The sequence below is a fragment of the Dipteris shenzhenensis genome, chromosome 17, assembly GCF_047967505.1.
Source record: "Dipteris shenzhenensis isolate YYH24624 ecotype China chromosome 17, Dip_SZ_1.0, whole genome shotgun sequence".
Taxonomy (NCBI): Eukaryota; Viridiplantae; Streptophyta; class Polypodiopsida; order Gleicheniales; family Dipteridaceae; genus Dipteris; species Dipteris shenzhenensis.
Genome location: NC_141612.1, coordinates 13,305,414 through 13,328,709, shown reverse-complemented (window position 1 = coordinate 13,328,709; position 23,296 = coordinate 13,305,414). Strand labels below are relative to the sequence as shown.

Here is a 23,296-nt window from a genome sequence, read left to right as displayed (position 1 = left end):
TTTCTCTAACTGGGCCCCAACTGCCTGGGCCCTCTTGGTCTAAGCTCTGTGCTCGAAGAATTCAATCTCTATTAAACTGGGCCTGGAGTAGGAAGGTCGCCATACGTCATTGACCAAGATGGGCCAATAAAATTGAGAGTGGTCAAAATCTAATCTTGAATAGGCAATGGTGGGATCTTACAGTATACGAGGCATCTAAATGCAAAGTGCTCCTTTGATTCAACCTCCTGCAGGTCACATAATATGCTGATCTGTCCCACACGTGGGGTGCCTTCTACTCATCCTATCTCAATACGTAGCAATGAGAGGACACTCGAAAGGCATGTGGGAGATGGATCTAGGTAAGGCCCAAGGTGATCAATAAAATTCTCCTCCAAAATCTGCATGCAATAGAGGATCGATAAAACTCTCCTCCAAAATCTGCATGCGATGATCTCTGTAGAAGCTGAGTTTTACCAAAAGAATGTGGGGTGCTAGCCAAGTCCTCTGTGTGTGGAATTGTAGGAGATCCTTTCTAATGATCTCGTGATAGGTGAGCGGGACGGATGGGGCCTTGAGGCTATACTGATATGGTGGTAATCTGTCTATATAGGTAGGCCTGCGAACCATCTAGATGTTCAAGCATACCAACTTGTCTGATCTCCCACTGCTGCCAAAGCCATAGACGAGGTCAAGGCCAGCAAAGGTAGCCTACTCCATCCTGGCGTTGTGGTGTCGAAGTCCCCGACTCTATGTAGGTACCTGACTATCTCAGGCTGCATCAATCTGTAAGGGAGTATCTTCAAACTCTGCTAGCAGGACATGGTCTAGGACAGATGACTTGCTGCGGATCATCCCATGCAAGAGTAAAACAAGAGATGCTCATTCTTGTTCATGATTAGGGGAATTGACCTCCCTCAATGTTCATCGTATGTATAAATTACACATTTGAAACAAGGAGGCAAATGATAACAAATCTAAACTAGAAGGGAAAGGAGTGAGCAATCAATAGAGCTCTTTTCTTGGTTTGAGTATTCAGCCAAGCGTTTCCTATTAGCATCATGAAACATGGCAATATTGCTAGGAGATTAAGGGTAATCACTATCATGTAAGCAAGAGAAGAGGAGAGCAGCAAGGGATAAATGCAACCCAATGATGGGAAAAATTAGAACGAGAATGGGGAAGGGAGATCCGCCAACACATGCATGTCCAACCTTATCACGGACTAGAAAAATCTTCTCAATGGCATGAGCCAATTATACGGTTTCAGAGCCATTGATATTTTCCATTACAAGCATGCCATATCCCAACCCAATGGCCATAGCCTCATAACGAGGTTGTAGACGTTGCCCATAGCAGCGTTGACATCCTGCTCACATCATCAATGCCCACTAACTGTGCCCACTAACTGAGTAGACCGTTGTATAAATTGTATGCCCTCACATAGGTGCATACACAACACAGAAAAAAGTAATTATTTATAAGAGGTCTTCATACTAAGATCCGACCATGTAGAGCAAGCCTAAGCACATAAATATCTCAAGATACCTTTGCATATTGCTAAGCTAAATGCCAAAACCCCCCTTCATAAAACAACTCAAGAAATGAATCACAATAGTTTAAGTACGTTATCACAATAGTAGGCCAAAAACAATGAATTTTCCCCCCTTATAAGGCGTTTTGAAAGATTGAGACTTGTGTACTTTTGTAAACAGAGAAGGAACTCCTGCTTTTAAAACAATCTGCATACTTGAGGTACTTTTGTAAGCAGAGAAGGAAGTCCTACCTACTTGAGGTACTTTTGTAAACAGAGAATGAAGTCCTGCTTTTCAAACAATCCGCATACCAATAAAGCCCTAAGTTGAGTGATACCATTCCATTGAGGGGGAACCACAAAAGTCTTGCGATAGCAGCCTGTTGGATTCTCCTTAGGAACATGTGGTGGATCCAGCGGAAAGGGATACACGATATTTGTATAGATTGGGCGATCAAATCCATGCATTTGCCAATTCGAAGGAACTTTCATAACACAACAGAGGGCACGATGTTAATACATTGTTTGTTTCTACTGTCATTCTTACTTTAATTGCTTTATATCTTACACTAAAGCCAAAATTTTAAAGAAAGAGGTAGCCCAAAACCACATTAGAAAAATTCTACGGTCCTAAATAATCAATCACTGAGTTTGAATAAATAAACATTACTTTCTAGAAAACACTCTATGCAAATAAATGAGGTTGGATGTATGTGCATCCTCTCTATAGTCCAACCAGCAACTATATGCATGTGCTTCTTATGCAGTAGACCTGAAAGTGGACAAATGGACTACTTTTTGAGAGGCTGCAGGTCATGATGCTATCCTGCATGATTCCGGGGAAGAGATGTACTCCACATGTCATTATCCTAGTAGAGTTTGCACTGCATAGTTAGCAGGGAACAGGAGCGTTCCGGGAATGTCCAATGCGGAAATGGAAATGTTTCGGGATGGGGGAATGGGAACCCACGTCATATGACATGTCACCAAATCACAATGGAAATATGCCAAAATATGAAAACAAATTCACTTTTTAACAGCTCTAAACTTTCCATTTCAGCTTGAAAACACACAAAATTCCATAGAAAACTGAAATGTACATTGATGAAGATGGTTGCAATGCGCATAATGCCATAGACGTGCAAAATGCAAGAATAGTATAGGTCAGAGAGCATATAAATATGCAAAATACAAGAAAAGGAGGCCAATCTCAGCTTGAAGCCGTCAATACAAAATAGGAAAAAATGGCAAGTGATGAAAGTGACAACATGATTGCCAATATCAATGGAAGGCTCCACCCACCAATGTCTTTCAACATAGTATTCAGCTCATGTGCCATGAAGGAGTGAAAGTAAGGTGAGAGTACTTCTCCTCAAGAATCTTCAAGAATCTTCCTTGCTACCCTATCAAAGTTCCCTGTTAGAGTGTTCACCATCGAAAACAAGCTGAATGAATAAGTTATAACACCATTTTGTTAGAAAATGGTGTGAGTGAGAGAGAGAGAGAGAGAGAGAGAGAGAGAGGCTAGGGACTGAAGAAATGGTAGACAAATGTAGAATCCATGAAGGCTTTCATTCATTCATCGTCACTAAATGAGAGAAGTGAAGTACAAGCCTTATAGGCTACACACTCACACACTTGCACCAAGTGCATATGGGATAAGTCCCATAGTGACACATGGCACTCACACATGACTCACACAAGGACTATCTCCAAGTACTACACACCAACAAATCACATTAACACACTCTTTGGCTATGATATATCCAACACCCTCTTTCAGAGCAAAGAGTGTGAGACCCAACATGCAAAGAGTAGAGCGATCCCCCCTCCACCGCAATACTGCAAAGAGCAAGTCCAACTATCCAACACCTCCCGTGTGATAGTGACTTCTCAGTCAGCTTGCGACCAGCAATGGCCTTACTCTGAACTAGGTGGTCAATATCATCACACCAAAGTAAAAGACAATACATTCATTTTTGGGGGACAACCCAGGGCAGAGTACCTCTCATCGACTCCAAATACATTCAGTTTAGAGGGACGATTAAGGCTGAGAACCTTTATTGACTTCACCAAAACACAGACATAAGCATCATCTACCTCCTCATAGGGGAATAGATCATGCAACATAGCAGTGGAAGCTTCCTCCTCAGGTCTAATAGATGCAGCATAAATATTCTTGCTTGTTCAAGTTCTCCTTGGTTGAAGTAGTGAGTCAAGTTGATGAAGCAATTTGTTGACAAGCACCAGTGCTTTGTCATGCTTCTCATCTTACCTTAAAGTGGTGCTGATGAGTCTTCACCACGAGGACGAGGCTCCATAGTGTCAATATGAGGTAGCAAAGCCAACAAGCTGAACTAGATAACCAGCAAATAATCTCTCTCTCTCTTACCTTGCAGATATGTCGAATAGAAGCCAGTACTCTCACAAGGGGACTCTCATTGCACCCATTTCCATTCTGGAATTTCTGGTTCTTCGCATTTGGTATCAAAGCAATGATGATCCACTCTAGGTACAAAAAGAGGAAGAGGAGAATCGCATAGAGATCACGACTCGTCTATGCAGAGAGCAACAATCATACGAGCACAGACAAAGAGGCGGCCAAAGGGCACGTGCACACAACCATATAGGTACGGACAGAGAGGCGACGACAAACCACGTCCATGAGTCAATGCTGTCCATTCAACCTGGGCCTCATGCCCTTATCAAGGTCTTCAGGGCTGCAAAATCATAATTGTCATCTCAAGCGCCAGGGGGTACTCAAGACAGGTCTTAGGACCCGATTTGGGAGGCGATCCAAGCACCTAATTTTGCACTAGAGAAGAGGCGAAAATCCAGGGAGCAAAAATCCGAGGATTTTAGGAAAGGCCTTTCTCTGAAAATTTCACCCATTAGGACACTCCTTCCCTGTTCAAAGAAAGGCCTCCTCATCCCAGAAATCTACCGTGACTATTGAGCCAATATAGTCCCCTCACCTGGCTGTTAGCCCCTATACCATAGATTCCCTAGGCAGTGAGTTGGGTTTCTTTGGAACAAGCTTGTTTTTCTTCTTTCAGCCTTGATCCGGTTTTTTCCATACTCAGCACCTTCAGGGCTGTTGTTTTGTATGAATTATTCAAGCATTAATAGAAGGTTCCTTTCTTTGCAAAAAAAAAAAGGACGTTGACATGATCCTAGGTAAATAATGGTGGTATGATTTCAAATCCTTCTATTCATCCTCATAGTCATATTGCTGTTTTGTACATAAGAATGGAAGCATATGGATTATAGGGGATTGAGACGTGTATAACATTCCATTGATTACTCCTACCCAAGCAAAAAGATTGATAAAAGGAGGGATAGACTATAATCTTGTGTACATACGAGACTCAAAGGATATATCTAGATGAATCCAAGAACATGCCCAAACTCATCCTCTAAAAATACAACACATAGTGTTGTTTTAATCTCATGATATTCACTCATAAGGTTGAAAACCATAAACTCCATCACGCATTGTAAAGACTAGCTACTATGACATCCCCATTGACATCATCAACGTCCAACAGTCGGTGTAGACCATCATATAAACATATGCTCTCACACATACAAATCCACACACCAACACATACTTGAGCATCCACGCTCGGCACTCCGGAGGTGAAGGGCGGACTCAGCCGTAAAAAAGGCTAGCACTAAGGGAGAAGATCAAGTAAAACGAATTTCAAGTAAGATCAAGTGTACATGCGAGACTCAAGGGATCTTCAGATTTCAAAAGAAGGTCAAGTAAGACATGAGTTGCTTTAGAGCTTATGAGGATCGATTTTCTAGAGATGATTCATTCAAAAGGCCTATGGAGAGAGAAGATGATCATGCAATAGACTTGGATCCAGGAGCTTCTCCTCCATGTAGAGCCCCTTATAGGATGAATAAGATAGAAATAGAGGAGGTAGGAAAACAAATTGAGGATCTATTGTAGAAAGGCCTAATTCAATGAAGCAGTTTTTCATTTACAGCACCTGTATTATTGGTCAAAAAAATGTATGGATCAATCATCATATAGTATGTGTATACATTATCGAGCTGAAGCACTTCTCCATTTACAGCACCTGTATTATTGGTCCAAAAAATGCATGGATCAATCATTATATAGTATGTGTATACATTACCGAGCTTTGAATAAACTTACTATTAACAACTGTTATCTGATTTCAAGAGTAGATCATTTGTTAGCTATGCTTCAAGTTTTTAGCAAGTAGGATTTAAAATATGGGTATCATCAACTCTGAATGAAAGCTGGAGATAAACATAAGACCGGTCTTCACACTCTTACTGGACATTATGAGTTTTTGGTTATTCCTTTTGGCCTAACTAAGGCTCCAACCTCTTTTAGTAGGCTGATGCAAAGGGTATTGCAACCCTACTGGGGAAAATATCTCATAATCTTCTTTGACGACATTCTAGTTTTCAGCCAGAATGAGAAGGAACACAAGGATCACCTTGCTAAGATACTGGAGCTCCTAAGGAAGGACTAATTGTTCCTAAATAGAAAGAAGAGAGTATTTCAAGGCAGAGATAGAGCATTTGGCAAGCTAAGGAAATTTGGGTTGATCCTAAAGAGATCAAGGCCATAATTGAATGGCCAATACCAAAAAATATACATGGGTTTGAGAGGGATGTGTAGTTATTACCGCAGATTCATTATGAAATTTGCATGGCTTGCTTCTCCACTAACAGATTTGTTAAAGAGCATTCCTTGTATGAGTGGGGAGAGGTTCACCAAGGGCTTTTGCAGACCTTAAGAGAACATTGGTCACTACACCAGTGTAAACACTCCCTCATATGGACAAGGAGTTCTTTGTTGTATGTACGGATGCGAGTGGTACCTCGATTGGAGCCGTATTGATGCCAGGACGACATCCCATTGCTTATGAGGGTGGAAAGCTTCAAGGGGCCAAATTGAAATATATCACATATGAGAAGAAGTTCCTGTCAATTGTACATGCTTTGAAGTTATGGAAGCATTATCTATATGGTTTATAATGACCACCCATCAAAGTATCAAGCACTTATTTTGTAGAAATGGGGGTAGGGGCAGATTTGGTGAAAGGGGGATAGAGGAGTAGAAGGGAAAGAGAGATAGGGGGAGAAAGGAGGAGAAGGTGTAGGAGAGAGAAGGAGAGAGAAGGGTGAAGGGTAGAGAGAGAGAGAGAGAGAGAGAGAGAGTAGGGAGGAGAGAAGGTGAGAGAGCGTAGGCAGCAAGTAGCAGACACGGAGGAGGGAGAAAGAAAGAAAGAGAGTAGATAGGATTAGATGTCACATCCAAAAGTGTACAATGAGTGGTGGATGGGGACTTATATAGTCCCTCCACATTTCGTAGGCAGCAAGTAGCAGACACGGAGGAGGGAGAAAGAAAGAAAGAGAGTAGATAGGATTAGATGTCACATCCAAAAGTGTACAATGAGTGGTGGATGGGGACTTATATAGTCCCTCCACATTTCCCACCTAAAAGGCCTCTAAAATAGCCCTTTTTCTGTTGAGATTCTGCATCTCCAGGCGTGGCCAGCCGACCAGCCCCCATGCAGCAAGGGGGGCCAGAGGGGGTAGGCTGGCCGACCAGCTGGCCTGACCGACCAGGCTGGTCGGTCCAGTCAAACTGGCCGACTCCCCCCCTTGGCCTGCCCTATAAAAGGGCCTCCTTCCCTTCATTTCCTCCATCACTTCTTGCAGCTCCTCAAGGCTCCAGCATACAGCCTGCTCCTGACCATCCCCTCAGAGCCCCCTCTCAGCTGCTCAGTTGGCTGCCCACACTCCCGCAGCAGATCTTGCCTCTTCAGGGCCCTTGCCTCCCCGCTCCAGGCCTCTGCCTCTTCGTTTCAGGCTTCTCCTGCCTCCGTGCTCTCAGGCTTCAGCTTTCTTGTGTTCCCCCCTTTTTCTCTGCTTCAGTTCAGCCTCTCCAGCAGCTCCTGTTTTCTATCTTATTCAAGATATCTTGTATTTCAGTTGCTGCCCTGGTTTCAGGGCTGATTTACAGCAGATCAGTGGTGGTACATTTTGTTATCTCTAGTGTTCTCTGTGTGGCTCTATAATTTCAGTTTGTTTGCATCTTCCGCTGCCATTTTAATATGGTATCAGAGCACCAGGTTACTCTCTGATCTGGGAACTTCTATATTGATGAAGTTGAAGAAGTTTGTCCTCCACTGACTACAGAGCTTTCTTCTCCCCTCCCTATATATATATATATTTTTTATTTTTCCACCGCGGGCTACCGCGGGCTATCAATAGCAGCCTACTGCTTCATCAAGAGCCTCTCCCCCCCTTCCTTCATCGCGCATCGGGTCGGCTCCCGTCTTCACCCGTACGACTTTATTCAGGGGTTTTTGGCAGAACTTATTGGCTCTTGATCTTTGGGTTCGATTGTTGAGATTGGCCCTGTTCTAGACCTTGATCTTTTCACCAGCCCCGTTCTCTTCAGCCCCTTGTTGCTGTCCATTCCCTGTTTTCAGTTATGGCTGATGAAACAAAGGATTCTACTCCGGATCTTCGCGTATCCCCTATGTCCAGTTTCTTTCAAGAGTCTGACAAGCCTGTACGTATTCCCACTCTTCCTACATTTCCAGATGCTCGGCAGTTAGATGGGACCAATTATTCTCTTTGGAAAATTCAGATGGCGTCTGTATTGGAATCTTATGATCTTGCTGAGTTTGTTGATCCCGGGATCCCTCGTCCGTCACCTGAGGAGGAGCCACATGCTTCTCTTATCTGGGATAAATTGAATGCTCGTGTACGCTCGTTCATCTTTCTCAATTGTCAACCAGGGGTTCTCAATCATATCAAGCATCTTACTTCTGCACATGCTATTTGGGAATTTCTTGATGGCATGTATCTTCGCGTCACTCCCATGAAACGTATTTCCTTGGAAGTTCAGCTTCGTCGCCTCGATCCAACTACTTCTCCTTCCATACGGGACCACATCAACAAAATGCAGAGCATGCATCAGGACATCCTCCATGCAGGCAAGGCTATCTCCTCCGAAGATATGGCTATTACTCTCTTATCTCATGTTATTACTGACAGTCGATATGCAGCATTCTATTCTTCTCTTATTACCTCTGGCCGCCTCTGCACCATCACTTGGGAGGAACTTGTCCCCATGATGATGGATCAGGAGGAACAGTTCACTAAAACCTCTGATGGTTCTTCTGAGGCTCTTGTGGCCCATCGTCCCAAATCACGATCCAAGAATGCCCCGTCCTCTGCCAATAACTCATCTCCTTCAGATCCCTCCAGTGACCGTCCTGCTCCCAAAGGTAATTGCAATCACTGTGGCACTCCTGGCCATTATTGGCGCAATTGTCCCTAACGCAAACACAAACGAGCTGACGCACCTCTGGCCGCTGCGGCTGATGCTTCCCTTACCCCTACTCCTGCATTTGTTCACCTTGAGCTCTTGAATTCGGTCCCCCTTCCTGCAGCAGAGTCATTGGCTCTCCATAGCTCCGATGCTCGTGAATGGATTGTTGATAGTGGGGCCTCTCGGCATATGACCCCCTCCTCCTCACTGCTCCAAGATCTCACTCCTCATTCTGGTCGTGTCTGCATCGGCGATAAGCACTCTATTCCTGTTCATTCAGAGGGCTCTCTTGATATTATTCCTGATGGCAAAGGGGGTAAACACTCTTCTCGTGTTCTTTATGTTCCGTCTCTCGGCTTTCATCTCCTTTCGGTTCATCAGATTTGTCAAAACAATATGAAAGTTGAGTTTGAAGCAGCCTCTGTCACCATCCGCGATCGTGCCACCGGACAGCCGGTTTGGACCGGCCATTCTACTAATGGTATCTACAAGCTTGTTGCCCTTCCCTCCCTTACAGGAACCTCTCTTGGCGACCTTTGGCATTATCGGTTTGGTCATTTACACATTGATGCTCTTCATCGTGCTTTCCGTGATCAGCTTGTCCTCGGCCTCCCTAACGTCGGCACTCGCCAAGGTCTCTGTCCCTCTTGCATATTGGGCAAACAACATCGCGAGCCGTTCGCTCATCATGCCTCTCGCCGTGCCACTGTTCCGCTTGGTCTTGTTCACCTCGACCTATGTGGCCCTATGCAGATTATGTCCCTTGGGGGAGCCTCGTACTACATGCTCCTTGTTGATGATTTCAGTCGCTACTCTTGGATCTATTTTCTTTCCCACAAGGATCTGGCTTTCAGTCGTTTCCAGACCTGGCTAGCCATGGTGGAAAAAGAATCCAATCACTCCCTCAAAATTCTTCGTGCTGATAAAGGTGGTGAATTCACCTCTCTCGAGTTTGATCGGTTCTTGAGTAGTCATGGTGTCAAACGGGAATTTGCCAACACAGGTACCCCTTCTGATAATGGTGTGGTTGAACGTAAACATCGTACCAGTGTTGAAATGGCTCGGACCATGCTCACTCACAGTCAACTCCCTCAGTCTCTTTGGGCCGAGGCCATGATGACCGCCATCCATACTCTTAACCGCTCTCCGACATCAGCAGTCCCAAGCATGACCCCTTATCAAGCTTACTATGGATCTAAGCCCGATGTTTCCCATTTTCGAGTATTTGGCTGTGATGCTTATGTTCATATTCCTAAATCTGATCGTGGAAAGCTTGATCCTAAGTCCCACAAGCTCTTGTTCGTAGGCTACAACTCCGTCTCCACTGGCTATCGCCTCTATGATCCTCGCCGCCGCATTATCTCCGTAAGCAGGGATGTTCTTTTCGACGAGCAGGTCCTTCCGACATCCTCCGACTCTCCTCCTGTTCTTGGAGATCCGTCCGATGCCCCGGAGCCCTCTCTCCCTCCACCTGCCTCGTCCCCCGGTACATCACCTCCGATTCTCTCTCCTCCGCCTCCTTCTCCGGCTCCACCCTCGTCTGCTCCTCCTTTGGAACCCTGCTCGGTACGTGTTCCGCGATGGCTCATTGATACTCTCCGCTCCTCCGGTCTTGAGGATCCCTACTCCGAACCACCCCCTGATGATGGGCCTCGTCGCTCTCATCGCCATCTCCCACCGTCCTCTTCTGATCCCCTTCATGTCAATTATGCCCTTATGTCTCGCATCCTCGCCACTCGTGAGCCCACTACCGTTCCTCAGGCTCTGGCCCAGCCTCATTGGAAACAGGCTATGGAAGCGGAAATTCATGCTCTTCTTCGGAACCACACCTGGGACCTTGTCCCTCGTCCCTCACATCGTTCCGTCATTGGTGTCCGGTGGATTTTCAAAACAAAATACGCCTCTGATGGTTCTGTCGACAAGTATAAAGCTCGGCTGGTGGCTAAAGGCTATGCCCAACGACCCGGCATCGACTATGGGGAGACCTTTGCACCTACCGCTCGGATGAGCACCATCCGCACGATCCTCGCTCTTGCCGCCCACCATCAGTGGCCCATCTTTCAAATGGACGTCAAATCTGCATTTTTGAATGGTGATCTTCATGAAGAGGTATATGTGGATCAGCCGCCCGGCTTCATTGATTCTCGTTCTCCTTTCATGGTCTGTCGCCTTCGCAAGGCTCTCTACGGTCTCAAGCAAGCTCCTCGGGCCTGGAATCAGCGTATTGATACCTTCTTCTGCGGCCAAGGCCTTCTTCCCTCTCTGGCTGATCCCAATCTTTATCTTTTTCATGAAGGACAGCTTCATACCTTCATCATTCTTTATGTGGATGATTTAATCCTCACCGGGAGTCATACCAATCATATCCTTGCCATTAAAGTTGCTCTTCAAACTGAATTTGAGATGACGGATATGGGCCTTCTCCATTTTTTCTTGGGTCTTGAGATTTGGCAGACTAAGAGGGGGTATTTTGTCTCTCAGCAACGCTATGTTCAAGAGCTCCTCGAAAGTTTCCACATGGCTGACTGTCGGCCCATCACCTCTCCCATGGATCCCAACGCTAAACTCTCTGCTTCTGGGTCCACTGCTTATCCTGATGCCTCCCTCTACCGCCAGCTTGTTGGATCTCTTCTTTGGCTACTTAACACTCGACTGGATCTCGGCTTCTCTGTCGGCACCCTCAGTACCTTCATGCAAACCCCTTCGCTTTCTCATTGGCAAGCTGCTCGACGTCTCCTCCGCTATCTTCAGGGGACCTCTACTTTCGGGCTCTTTTATGCTGCCGGTGGTTCCTCTCCTTCCCCGCTCACTCTCCGAGGTTGGAGTGACTCCGATTGGGCTGGCGACCCCGATTCTCGCCGCTCTACCACGGGCTATGTTTTCTCCTTTGGCTCTGCGGCTATCTCCTGGTCCAGTAAACGCCAACCCACGGTCGCCCTATCTTCCACCGAGGCTGAGTATCGGGCTATGTGTAGTGCCACCTGTGAGGCTGTGTGGCTTCGGCGCCTTCTTCTCGATTGTGGTTTTCATCAATCCACTTCTACCACACTTTTTTGTGACAATCAAAGCTGTATTGCCCTTGCTCGCAATCCGGTTTTTCATGCTCGGACAAAACACATTGAAATTCAGTACCACTACACGCAAGAGAAGGTTCTTGACGGTACCATTGTGCTCCTCTTCAGCACCACTTCCGACAACGTCGCCGACATATTTACCAAATCTGTTTCTCCTCCCCTTCTCCAACGTCATACCAGCTCTCTGGGCCTTGTGCCACACCCTGGAGCTGAGAGGGGGTGTTGAGATTCCGCATCTCCAGGCGTGGCCAGCCGAGCAGCCCCCATGCAGCAAGGGGGGCCAGAGGGGGTAGGCTGGCCGACCAGGCTGGTCGGTCCAGTCAAACTGGCCGACTCCCCCCCTTGGCCTGCCCTATAAAAGGGCCTCCTTCCCTTCATTTCCTCCATCACTTCTTGCAGCTCCTCAAGGCTCCAGCATACAGCCTGCTCCTGACCATCCCCTCAGAGCCCCCTCTCAGCTGCTCAGTTGGCTGCCCACACTCCCGCAGCAGATCTTGCCTCTTCAGGGCCCTTGCCTCCCCGCTCCAGGCCTCTGCCTCTTCGTTTCAGGCTTCTCCTGCCTCCGTGCTCTCAGGCTTCAGCTTTCTTGTGTTCCCCCCTTTTTCTCTGCTTCAGTTCAGCCTCTCCAGCAGCTCCTGTTTTCTATCTTATTCAAGATATCTTGTATTTCAGTTGCTGCCCTGGTTTAAGGGCTGATTTACAGCAGATCAGTGGTGGTACATTTTGTTATCTCTAGTGTTCTCTGTGTGGCTCTATAATTTCAGTTTGTTTGCATCTTCCGCTGCCATTTTAATATTTTCCCCCTTCATTACAGCCATCTGGCTGTAACAGACCTGCGAGTACCTGGCTGTCCACCTTATTCTGTTGGCAAGGCAAGCATTCAGTGACATATTTAACCACATCCCACCACATGCCATCCCAGATGAGGCTCTATTTGATCTTTTCATATGTCTTAGTGATACCCGCATGTCCTGCCATAGGAGATGAGTGCATTTCGTGCAAAACCAGCAGCCTATACTTAGAATCTGGCACAAGATAAATTCTATCCTTGCAGTACAACAGCCCATTTTGCAGCTTAAATTCAGTATGCCCTTGGCTTGAAGGCTCCTGTAAGTCTGAAAATATGGGAGTTGCCTTTGAATTCTGCATATATTCTTCCTGAATCCCATGCCAGTGTCAGGAGCCTCATCCGCATCAAGTGTTCTCGTCGTCTCATCATGAGATGCATCCAAGGAATCTATGGCATCAAACAAATCCTCATCATCAAAGAGTTTAATGATCATGCTAAGCTAGGCTGAACCAATGTTCCGCATCTTACACACATCCCGATGCTCAAGGGTCCATTTTTTGCCACACTTAAAGCACAAGATTGTTTTCTTCCTACTGTCCCTGATGGCCCTGGTATATTGCTGAATTGCTGATTTTTCATTTCTAGCAGTAGGCTTGGCTCATGCTTGGCATCAAATGGCCTATATGGCTTGGCATAGGGCATCTTACTCCCTAAACAGTAGGAAACCATGGAAAGGGTGCTCCTGTAGATTTCCAATCACCCAACTTAGGCTTCTTCTCCGCCTCATAAGCAGTACCATGCATGCTGCCCGTTACATTCTTATACTTGCTGGAATACTTTGGCTCAAATACTTCTGCAAGCTAGGCTGCCTCTCAATAGTTTGAGAGGTTGTGTGCCTTCACATCTGCAGCCAGAGAAGGACTCAATCCATGGATGAAACGCAGCAACTTCCCTTTTCAAATAGGTCCTGTACAAACAAGGAAAGCCTCTAGAAGCGCTACAAGTACTCTTGGACCGTACCGGTCTGCGACAATGCATAGAACTCAGCCAAGTACTGATCCAAGATGAATGGGGATACGAAAGTATAACCATCAATTCTTTAAAACCCCTCCATGTGGTTGGCTTTCGAGGTGATCCCTCATATACGTTGTTGGAAAGGTCACCTACCCATCTGTAAGCCCCCAAATGAGGACAGCGTGGGGGAGGGAGACCTAGGGCAGGATATGCCGGGGCTGCCACATGGGCAGCACCTCACAGTAACTATACATGACTATACGGAGCTAGTGAAGCTGGCAAATATGGGGAGGCAGCAAGAACCTAGTCAACCACTAAAGGAAACTAGTAGGGCTGATTGGAGCCAGCAATAGGGCAGACAAAGGGGCTGGTCTCCCTGCATGAATGGAGCTCATTTTAACCCTGTAAAAAGGAGGTGTCTGCTCCTGAAACACTAAGGTTATTCATTATGGAAATCTTTATATTACATGGGTTCCCAAAATCTATTATCTCCCATAATGATGGCTGTATCAATAGTAACTTATGGACAGCCTAATTTGAAAACCTTGGAACCAAAATGAAGTTTACTACAGCCTTCTATCCTCAAGGAGATGGTCAAAGTGAAAATGTCATTCAAACCGTAATCACCTGCCTTCGAGCTTACGTCCATGACCAACATAGAAGATGGCCAAAATTCTTACCCATACTAGAGTTTGCTAATAATAATATTGTACATACTTCCACCAAGAAATCCCCATTCGCAATCTTCACCCCCTCCAATAACATAGTTGGGGAAGCGAACTGTTGATGCTGACCAGTTTGTTGAGTATATGTCATAGGTTATTGAGCAAGTAAAAGGACATATCAAGAAGACCCAGGTTCAACAGTCCAAGGCAGCCAATAGGAGGAGAAAGTTTATTTTGATAAGGATGATTGGGTCTTATTGATGATTGATAAAAGAAGTATCAAGTCAGAGAAGGGAAGTACAAAACATGTCAAGCTAGTACCAAAGTTTTATGGTCCCTTCTTCATTTGAGCAGCCTTCTATCCAGAAAAAGGATCCCAAGCATATGAGTTACTAATGCATGAAGAATGTCTTTCATGAGAGCAATTTGAAGAGAGACCACAGTAACTTTTCTGAATTTTTGGATGTTCAGCATCAAGAGGAACCTGAACTTGTGGCATTGCAGTTCTTACTCCAGAATAGATTGTATACCGTCAAGAGACGAGTACCCATGGAAAGGAGATATATCTGCTGAAGTTTAAAAACCAGCCAGCCATTGACACACAATGGATGGAAGAAGAGTTCTTTACAGTTTTCCCACACATACCCGCAGATTATAAAGAGGCGATGCAAATGCAGAAGTAAAAAGAGAGCATATGCAAGAGAAAGAGACAAGAAATAATTTAGGAGACGACTATACTCATCCAAGCAGGAGGGAGTCTCATGACAAAAGACATAATATTTAGTTAATTAGTAGTCGTTAAAAATTTATTATAGTAGGCACCAATTTGATGGAGTAGTGTATGTTTATTTATCGATCCAGCAGTGAATATGGTACCGCTAAACTATGTAATGTTGGCCAATGATTATTAATAAAGATGTGCACCCATATGTCTAGGTCCTAGGGGTATAGGAAATGTAAGGGTGGATTAGAGTGCACTAAATGGTAGGTGCACGGTGTGTGAAAATTTTTGAAAACCCCAAACTTGTCTTGTACATATGTACATCTGTGATGTTCAACTTACGTGTGTGCTTGCTGGCGTTCAATCAGATTTTGTGTGAGCAGCTTTTGAGCACTTCATGGTATCCAGGGTCGGGATTGTGTTCATCATATGTGGATGGTCAGTGGGCGATTAGATGCTAAATGCCACTGACATGCATTTGTGTGCACATAGTCAATGAATATGTGCTTAAGTGCCTTGGTGTATGAAATTGTGGGAATCCTTAGAGAGTGGTAAAAAGGCAGCATGAGGTGGCTAACTATGATGACGTGGCTATAATCAAAGGAAGCCATGTATGCTACGTAACGAGGAAAGAGGAGGTTCTGGATCGTGAGAGCTGGCATGAATGTGGAGATGGCGGCTGGCCGAAAGGGCATGGGCTTGCGGGAAGGGTCAACTTCACGTGGAGCTGAGGAGGCTTGGAGGGTCGCAGAACGAGAAGAGGGGATGAGTGTTCGCAGGAGGGTGGCAATGGTCTGGAAGCTCCGGAACAGGGAGGCGTTTGGCTTGGGGCACACATAACAGCGGCAACCAGGGATCTCAGAGGGTAGAGAGGAGCTCTGGAAGAGTGCAGGACGCTGCTGGTTATCTTGGAGCAGGGAGCTTCGTGAGCTCTGTGGTGAAGGGAGGACCGAGAAGAGGATGGCGAATTGCAGGTGGGGAGCTTCGTGAGGACCAGAGGAAGGAGGCTACAGCAATGCCTATCGGGTTCAGGGGTCGCTCTACGATGTGGGCTAGGAGGAGCTTAGAAGAGCAAAGGAGTCCAGGGACTGAAGGTTGATGGTTTTGAAGGAGCTTGGAGAGCAGGTGGTGCAACGCTACTGCAGCGCTGGGGGGTCGTTTTGTTCTGGGGAGCATCTCTGTAGGTGGGTGTGCCTTCTGCGCACTAGAGTATCTTGAGCGATAGAGAGAGCTGCTGGAAGGAAGAAGACGACGGTGGAGACAGGAGCTTTGAGCTCATTGGCTGGCTGAGAACATGAGCTCAGGGTGGTGAGGAATTGCCAGGAGGCGGTATCCGACGAGCTGGTGAGGAGCTCGCATGGGATTTCTGGGCTAACCGAGATTGGAGTTCGGCTGGATGTGGCAAGCTGTGAATGAAGGGGTCGTCGGGTACATAGAGCAGAGCTCCGTGAGCAAAAACATGCTATGCAGTTCATGGCAACGCGGAGGAAACGTGAGCTCGGGGACGGGGAGCCTCTCGTTGATGGGAGCTCTAGAGCAAGGGAGAAACTGCAGTGCTCTAATCCCTTGAAAGTGACGCGCGATGGATGTCCTGCTTAAAAGTTCAGTGATTGTTATTGGGCTAGGCATGTCTATTGTGCTGCTGGAGGTCCGTCGGGGAAGGAGGTACGTGAGCTTGCATGAAGGCATCGACTATTGCTGTCGATGGGAGTTTGAGTTGGGTTGTGGGAATCTCTTTTGAGAGAGCTTTGGGTCTTGGCTGTGGCATCTCTAATGGTTGCAGGTCTCTAGTCCAAAGTTCCTGAGACAAAGAAAATGTGTTCTCCGTGAGCATGGGAGAGGCCACGAGGTTATGATCACTGTTTGAAGGAATAGACAAGTGCCATCAACCCAAGTGAGACGTGAATAGTCTGATGCGCTTGAGAACCCATCCCATGTACTACTGAAAGGAGTACTGTTTGTAGAAGATCTCCAAAGTTCGAGATTATCAAAGGACTAAGCATTCTCAAAAGGACACTAAATGCACGTAGGAGAAGAGTATTACTTATTGACATGCTTGATGAACATGGCGGGCAAATCAGAGGCAATCATGATGTGGGATTTCCTGGTTTGACACAAAGGGAGATCAAGCTTGCTTGTTTGCTGAGCTGCAATGAGGATTGCATGGAGTCGACGGGGCTCTCTCTCTCTGTGAATATGCAATTATCAAGATGATGTTTGTTGCTGATGTAGTGCTGAGACTGATTTGCTGATTTCAGTTCTATATGGATGGAGAGCTTGTCTTGAGCTGTGTAATCCACTGGGTTCTTTTTGAGTTTTTTAGCTTCCAAAGGAAATGTGACCAGAGTGTGAGTTGTGTCCGGAAGTGCGTAGCTTTTTTCCTTGTGATTGTGTTGTTCGGGTGTTTTAAACGTGGATGAGGGTGGCTGTGAAGGCGGGTTAGGCTCTACTGATTTTGTCCGTCCAACAGGTCATAGGCTAAGGGTAGGTCTAGATGGGAAGAGGGGCCTTGAGTGATCTCAAGGGGCATTAATGAAGGGGTACCCCTCTTCATTGTGATCTCACATATCATTCTCTCTACCACCTTGCATGCATCCCCAATCTCTGCATATAGACCAAACAGAGACAAGTACTCTCAAGAGGGCCCAATCAGCATCAAAATTGACTGTTGGCATAAGCTGGTCCGGCCTGCATAGGGCCAGTCCGGTACAACATTACGAGTATTGGTCGACAGACCTACAGACTCTGTCGATAGTCTACAAACTAACTAACCAGTCAAGGAATGCTTGAGCCCTATAAAAGACCGCCATTGTTGGGGTCCAAGCATTTGCCGGTGCCTCAGATTTGGGCTCCAGCTCCAGTAGAAAGGATGCAATCGGCAAGATGAAAAACTCTCTCTCTCTCTAGTTCTACAAGCCATATGCATGAATTGTAAAGGAAAAAGACACACAATACTCTTTCTTTGCTGGGAGTGTGCATGAGAATGGGATGGGATTGGGTTGCAAAAGGCCACCCTTGGAAGAGCGTATTTACTGTTTATTGTGAAGCCAAAATGGCTGAATACAACTGTTATAGAAATAGGGTAGGCTTCAGCCAACTGAGTTTGTGGCCTTCAAGCTGCCACAGACTGGGCTGACCTGGCAGACGTGCCACGTGGCATCCGACTGGCCACTACTGACATCGGCTGTATGTGCTGCGGCCTGCTGACCTGTCTGCAGCCTGCTCCTTCACCTGCACCTGCCTGCCTGTCTGCGGATGACATGAGCAGGTGTCCCGCTGTCCTGTATCTGCTGCTGTGGCTGCAGGGTGCTGCCAGTAAGGCAGCCATGCCATGGGCTTGCAGATGCCCATGACATTCGCTTCTGCTGAGGTTGGAACTAGGGAACACACAATGCCTCCTTGTAACCTGAAAGAAAATAAGGATAATGTGAGAAAAACTCCTCGTCGACCCATGGGCTTCGCTCGAGCTGCGGTGCTTGAACCTTACTGCATAGGACCGATAGAGAAGGATTTGCTTGATTCCACGATCTCAGCCTTGTCCACAGGAATGGATGTCAACAGTGTTAGGTCTGTACGCGTACGGACATTTTTTCGTACTCCATCCATACGTCTGTTTGTATGGTATTCCGTACGGCCTTCCCTTCTTCTTCTTCTTCTTCTTCTTTTTTTTTTTTGGCGGGGCGGGGGGAGGGGAATCGCTTTTGTGCCTGGCCAAGACCTTGGAAAACACATTTTTTAGCACTATTCTAATCCATACGCTGCTTATCCGTACTCCGTACACCGTTGACCGACTTCGGCTATGGTTGGCCTCAAGAATGGTCTCAAGGAGGACAAGGACGGTCTGATGCAGATGATGATGAGCAAGAGAATGAGGATGAGGATGCAGCTTGAGGCTTGAGCCTCATCAGTTGTGAATCGTGATGCATTTCAATTTTCAACTTTATTTCCAGGCTGCGGCAGCCTTTTCTTATATGATGTTTTGGTGTAGTACCTACTCCAAAGTTTCTACTATCTACTACCTTTGATCATGTAGTATTGATCTATCATTGACACTATGTAGCAGAATCCAGCAATGAGGTCCTCGACGGGCTGTATGATCTGCTCATAGGACTCGGTGATGGTATCTGCCTCATACACCTTCTCGAACTTTCTTTCAAAGCTGCGTCATAGGGCATCCTGCCCATACTAGTGCAGTGGTTGTTGTTGAGGATCCCTTGGACCAAAGGAAGATATTGTTCCCATCTGGATTAAAGTTATCAAACAGAGCCCTCCCGAACTGCATGGTGAACTTGGAGTCTTGATCTGAAACAACTGTCTTGGGAATGCCGCACATTGCTTACCACCATCTGAGAAACAAATGGGTGGTGTCCTATGTGTCAATGATCTACTTCCAAGGCATGACAAATTTGCTGAAAAGACCCAATATGGTCAGGCACATCATGTTCTTGAACCAACGGCTAGTGAAAAGTCAAACATCAAATCCACGCTTATCTGCTCAAATGGATGGTCTAGAATCTCAAGGGGCTGCAGCAATTCAGGCAACTTCCTGTGAGGAACCTTAATTTTCTAGCCACCCTAATAATGTGTAATGTAGTCATGTCTGCGAAGATGCAGCCAGAAAAGTTTTCTTTCTAACTTTTCAAGGGTGCCATGCACATCTCTCTGTCCGCCCATTGTGAGATCATTGTCAAATCATGAGCTGCATGCAACAATGCAGGTTGAAACTGTGAATAACACATGACCGTCCTTTCTAGAACCACCACCCATCATGTATGGAATAATTGCCGAGGTGATTGTTGATCATAAATTTGTACCAGTGAGCCCAAAACTACAATGTGTCATGGTACTGGTTATGCATCTCCAGGAGCATTGCTTCCTGGACAATGGAGATGGATGTGACCATGCCCTTCTTGTTAAGAGCATCGGCAACCACATGGCCCACTGCGGGGGATACTCTATCATGCCCCCAAATTGCTAGAATGTTTGGCTCCACAGGACTTGTCTGTCAGAACACTCGGCCTCAGGCATAGTCTGAAGCCACTACAATGCCTGGTGATTCTTTTGTCCATGGAGCAAGTGCTTCCAAGTCTTCAAGGCAAGGATGATCCAAAAACTCCTTGTCATACACTGAGTACCTAAGCTGAAATCAGCTTATGTCCCTTGAACATGACGGGGTGACCATGCTGCTCCAAGACTACCCTGATGACATAGTCATTGGCGGTGGTCCTCACATGAAGTGGCTGGTTCCACTTTGCCAATGCTAGGCAAGGTGCTGCCAACATTGAAGGTGGTATGACAGTTTGTGTTAATAGATGGTTAGAGACTTGAATACTATGCTCATGGGCATTTTGGGGGATTCTTTTTGTTAGCTGTTTTTCATTTTAAGAGTATTAACCTATATATTGCCAGCATTACAAATCATTCTAGAGAAAAGAGCAGCTATTAAGGGTAATTAAGTGATTGGATAAGTATTAAAGACGCTCAGAAAGACTGATTTTCTATTTGGTAAATTGTGAGATCCTCATCCTGGAATCTCCCCTACAAGCAGAGCTAGTGTACGGTGTAATAGGCGACTATTTCATGCGGTTCGGAGGGCACTTCAGTAAGACTGAAATGGGCTTATGTTTTGGCCGCTGCCTAAACCATTGAGGAGGGTTACGAACTCTGACTTAGCCCATAAACATATTTCTACTACTCATAATTCCAATGTGTGCCAAGTCTTATTAAATACAAGGCATGTGGATTCTGAGGTTCAATTTAACCAAAGCTTGCTCCCGTTGATGATGACTACCAGATATTGTACATTGCAGAGCAGGCCGTTGGGTTTTAGAGAGGATTCTCAGTTAAGGAATCCAAGATTAACAATCTTACTCAGCTATCTTATTCGCAATTTTGAGGACACAAACGGACCATAACATAAGTTAGCTTATCGGGGGCTTTAGTAAGATTTAACTTATGTCCAGTGTGACTAGGATGTGGGCCATTCTAAAAACTTCATATTTATAATCACGTTAAATGGATATTTTGATTTCAGTAAATCCTATGAGATACGAAGAGTGAATTTTGTGCGATTCTCATTCTGCAAAGGGCATTTCACGTGAATTCTCGCCATCTTGCTTCCACTATAATTCCCCTTATTGGAGCCTGCCTAGACCGGACACGATTGAGACACTCTTTCTTGTCCTTAAATGTTCACTGCAGGTGCTCTCTCAATCTTGCTTCTAATGGTTCGATGCACAAAACTTTGGTGGTCAGATTTACCAAAATGAGGTGGACAGGCTTTTAAGCTTTGCAAAATAAAAATGAGCTTTCTGCTATGCTTGAAAACCACAAAGCCCATTATGGGCACATAATTGTACAGAACACACGCCTACATTACCTTTTCTCTCAGTCACAATTTTTTTGTTGCTCGTTGGTAGTTCTGCTCTTGAACGGAATGAGGTAAAAGTGTCTCTACCCCCGATTTTGAATTGAGTTTTTCCCCTGTCAGCTTAACGAAACGATGTAAAATGCTATGGGCACAGTAAGTGTCGTGAGCCTCTTACTCTCACCTGATCTCACAGAGACCTATGGTCAAGTGTGTAGAAAGCTTCGCTTCAGGTTGCTCTTCCGAGCAACATGATCATGCTTTTTGGGCACATTTGCCCCTTTGGGTAAATGTTGTACCTATTGAAACCTTACTATTTTAATAATCTTCAGAGTACAGTTGTGGTGGAAATCCGACAAACTATATGTCGCCGCCCATCCAGTGATAAAATTTTGTTTGTGTAATTCGGTCTTCCTTTAAGGATGTAAGACAGTTGGATGAATTAGCTGGACATAAGCGTTGGAAGTAACATTTGAGGCGTTGGGATCTACTTGCCTGGCAAATCCTTCCATGCTGTTTCGTCAAATCCAATCGTATGAAACTGTCGGGGAACATCTTCCGGCTTGTCTGCAAGATGAAATTTCCAGTAGCCACTTAACGATAGAACGAATGGAAGTCCATGCACCCAGGACGAGGCTGAGTCCATTGCCGCAGGAACGGCTTCATCTCCCCAGACAGCATGCTTAGCAATCTCTCTATCCACAGCGTTGCGCCGGCGCCAGAAATATAAAGCTTCTGCACAATTCAATACGTTGAAAACGATTCCGTTGAAGATACCATGATGAAGTGGATAAGTCTCGTTAAATCAATTGAAGCAAAATAGTGCAGGGTGAGATGACCTTCGATGCTGGTATGGCAGTGCAGAGGAGCATGCGAACGTCTCCTGTTCCGTTTCACGACGCTTGGATCCTCCCAATCGCGAGAAGATAAGCAGGAGAGTTCACTTGCCATTTCTTCTCCGATGCAGCAACACCAACACAACAAAAACACCAGTGCAGCAAACAACCTCGCCTTGATTGAGCCTTAACTGAGCGTGAAAACCGGGATCCCGTACACCCACGTGTGCCTTCAGTACGGCCGTGATGACGCCCACGTGGCAAAAAATGCTGATCCACTCTGCAGCGAGCCGCAACGACAATCGGACTCGTGACTCCAATCGGTTCGAGACAAAAATGCCAAGGGAGGCCTTTCCAGGAAGGAAAATGCCCACCGGCCAATGGTCAGCGATCGGCAACCGCAAGCCATTGGCCACACTCGGCTCGCAAATGGTCGACCACGGGCCATTTCCCCACGTGGAGGGCTCCGAGGAGGCATTGGAATTATAAAAAATTGTGATTGTGGGAGTTTGTAAGATACTTGCCGCAGGCCAGGTCACCGAATTTTACTTACCTCAAAGGGCCAGCCATATTCATATTCCGAAAATGGTTTAGTCGGACAGCTCAAATTTAATATGAGCCGACCCATGCCATTTACTGACAATCGAGGGGGCCATAGGAGATCGAACGAGTAGCACCAATCAAGGGAATGTTGATTGACGATGGAGGGGATCACGGGAGATTAGGCGGTGCCACCAATCAAGGGGATTTTTGGTAATAACTGATTGGATGGGACCAAGTGACAACCAAGGTAAAAGCACTGATCGATGATGGATGCGAGCGCGGTAGATTGGATAGGTGGCACCAATCAAGGTATTTTGGTAATAACCACTTTAAAGATTGTCCCCATACATGAGCTAGACCAGCTTTGCGGAGCTTTACACCTTTGTCTTAGGATCTCAACGAAGACTATGGTTCATGTGATGAGAAGGAGGACTTCGTCC

The 23,296-nt window shown here is 46.0% G+C and overlaps 1 protein-coding gene across 2 annotated transcripts in view; it reads right to left on the bottom strand.

Moving 5' to 3' along the window:
- Window positions 1-22,554, bottom strand: part of LOC147891711 (glycoside hydrolase family 2 protein) — a 165,817-nt gene extending 143,263 nt beyond the window's left edge. For both annotated transcript variants that reach the window (XR_015542402.1, XM_087387885.1), the window contains exons 1-3: window positions 22,317-22,554; window positions 21,973-22,212; window positions 1,852-1,998 (exon numbers count right to left, since the gene is read on the bottom strand). Coding sequence is in view for 1 of the 2 variants with exons in the window: in XM_087387885.1 (XP_087244011.1) it covers window positions 1,852-1,998; window positions 21,973-22,212; window positions 22,317-22,428 (499 nt within the window). In the remaining variant the exon portion in view is untranslated. The remainder of the gene's footprint in view (window positions 1-1,851; window positions 1,999-21,972; window positions 22,213-22,316) is intronic.
- Window positions 22,555-23,296: the final 742 nt, after the last annotated feature.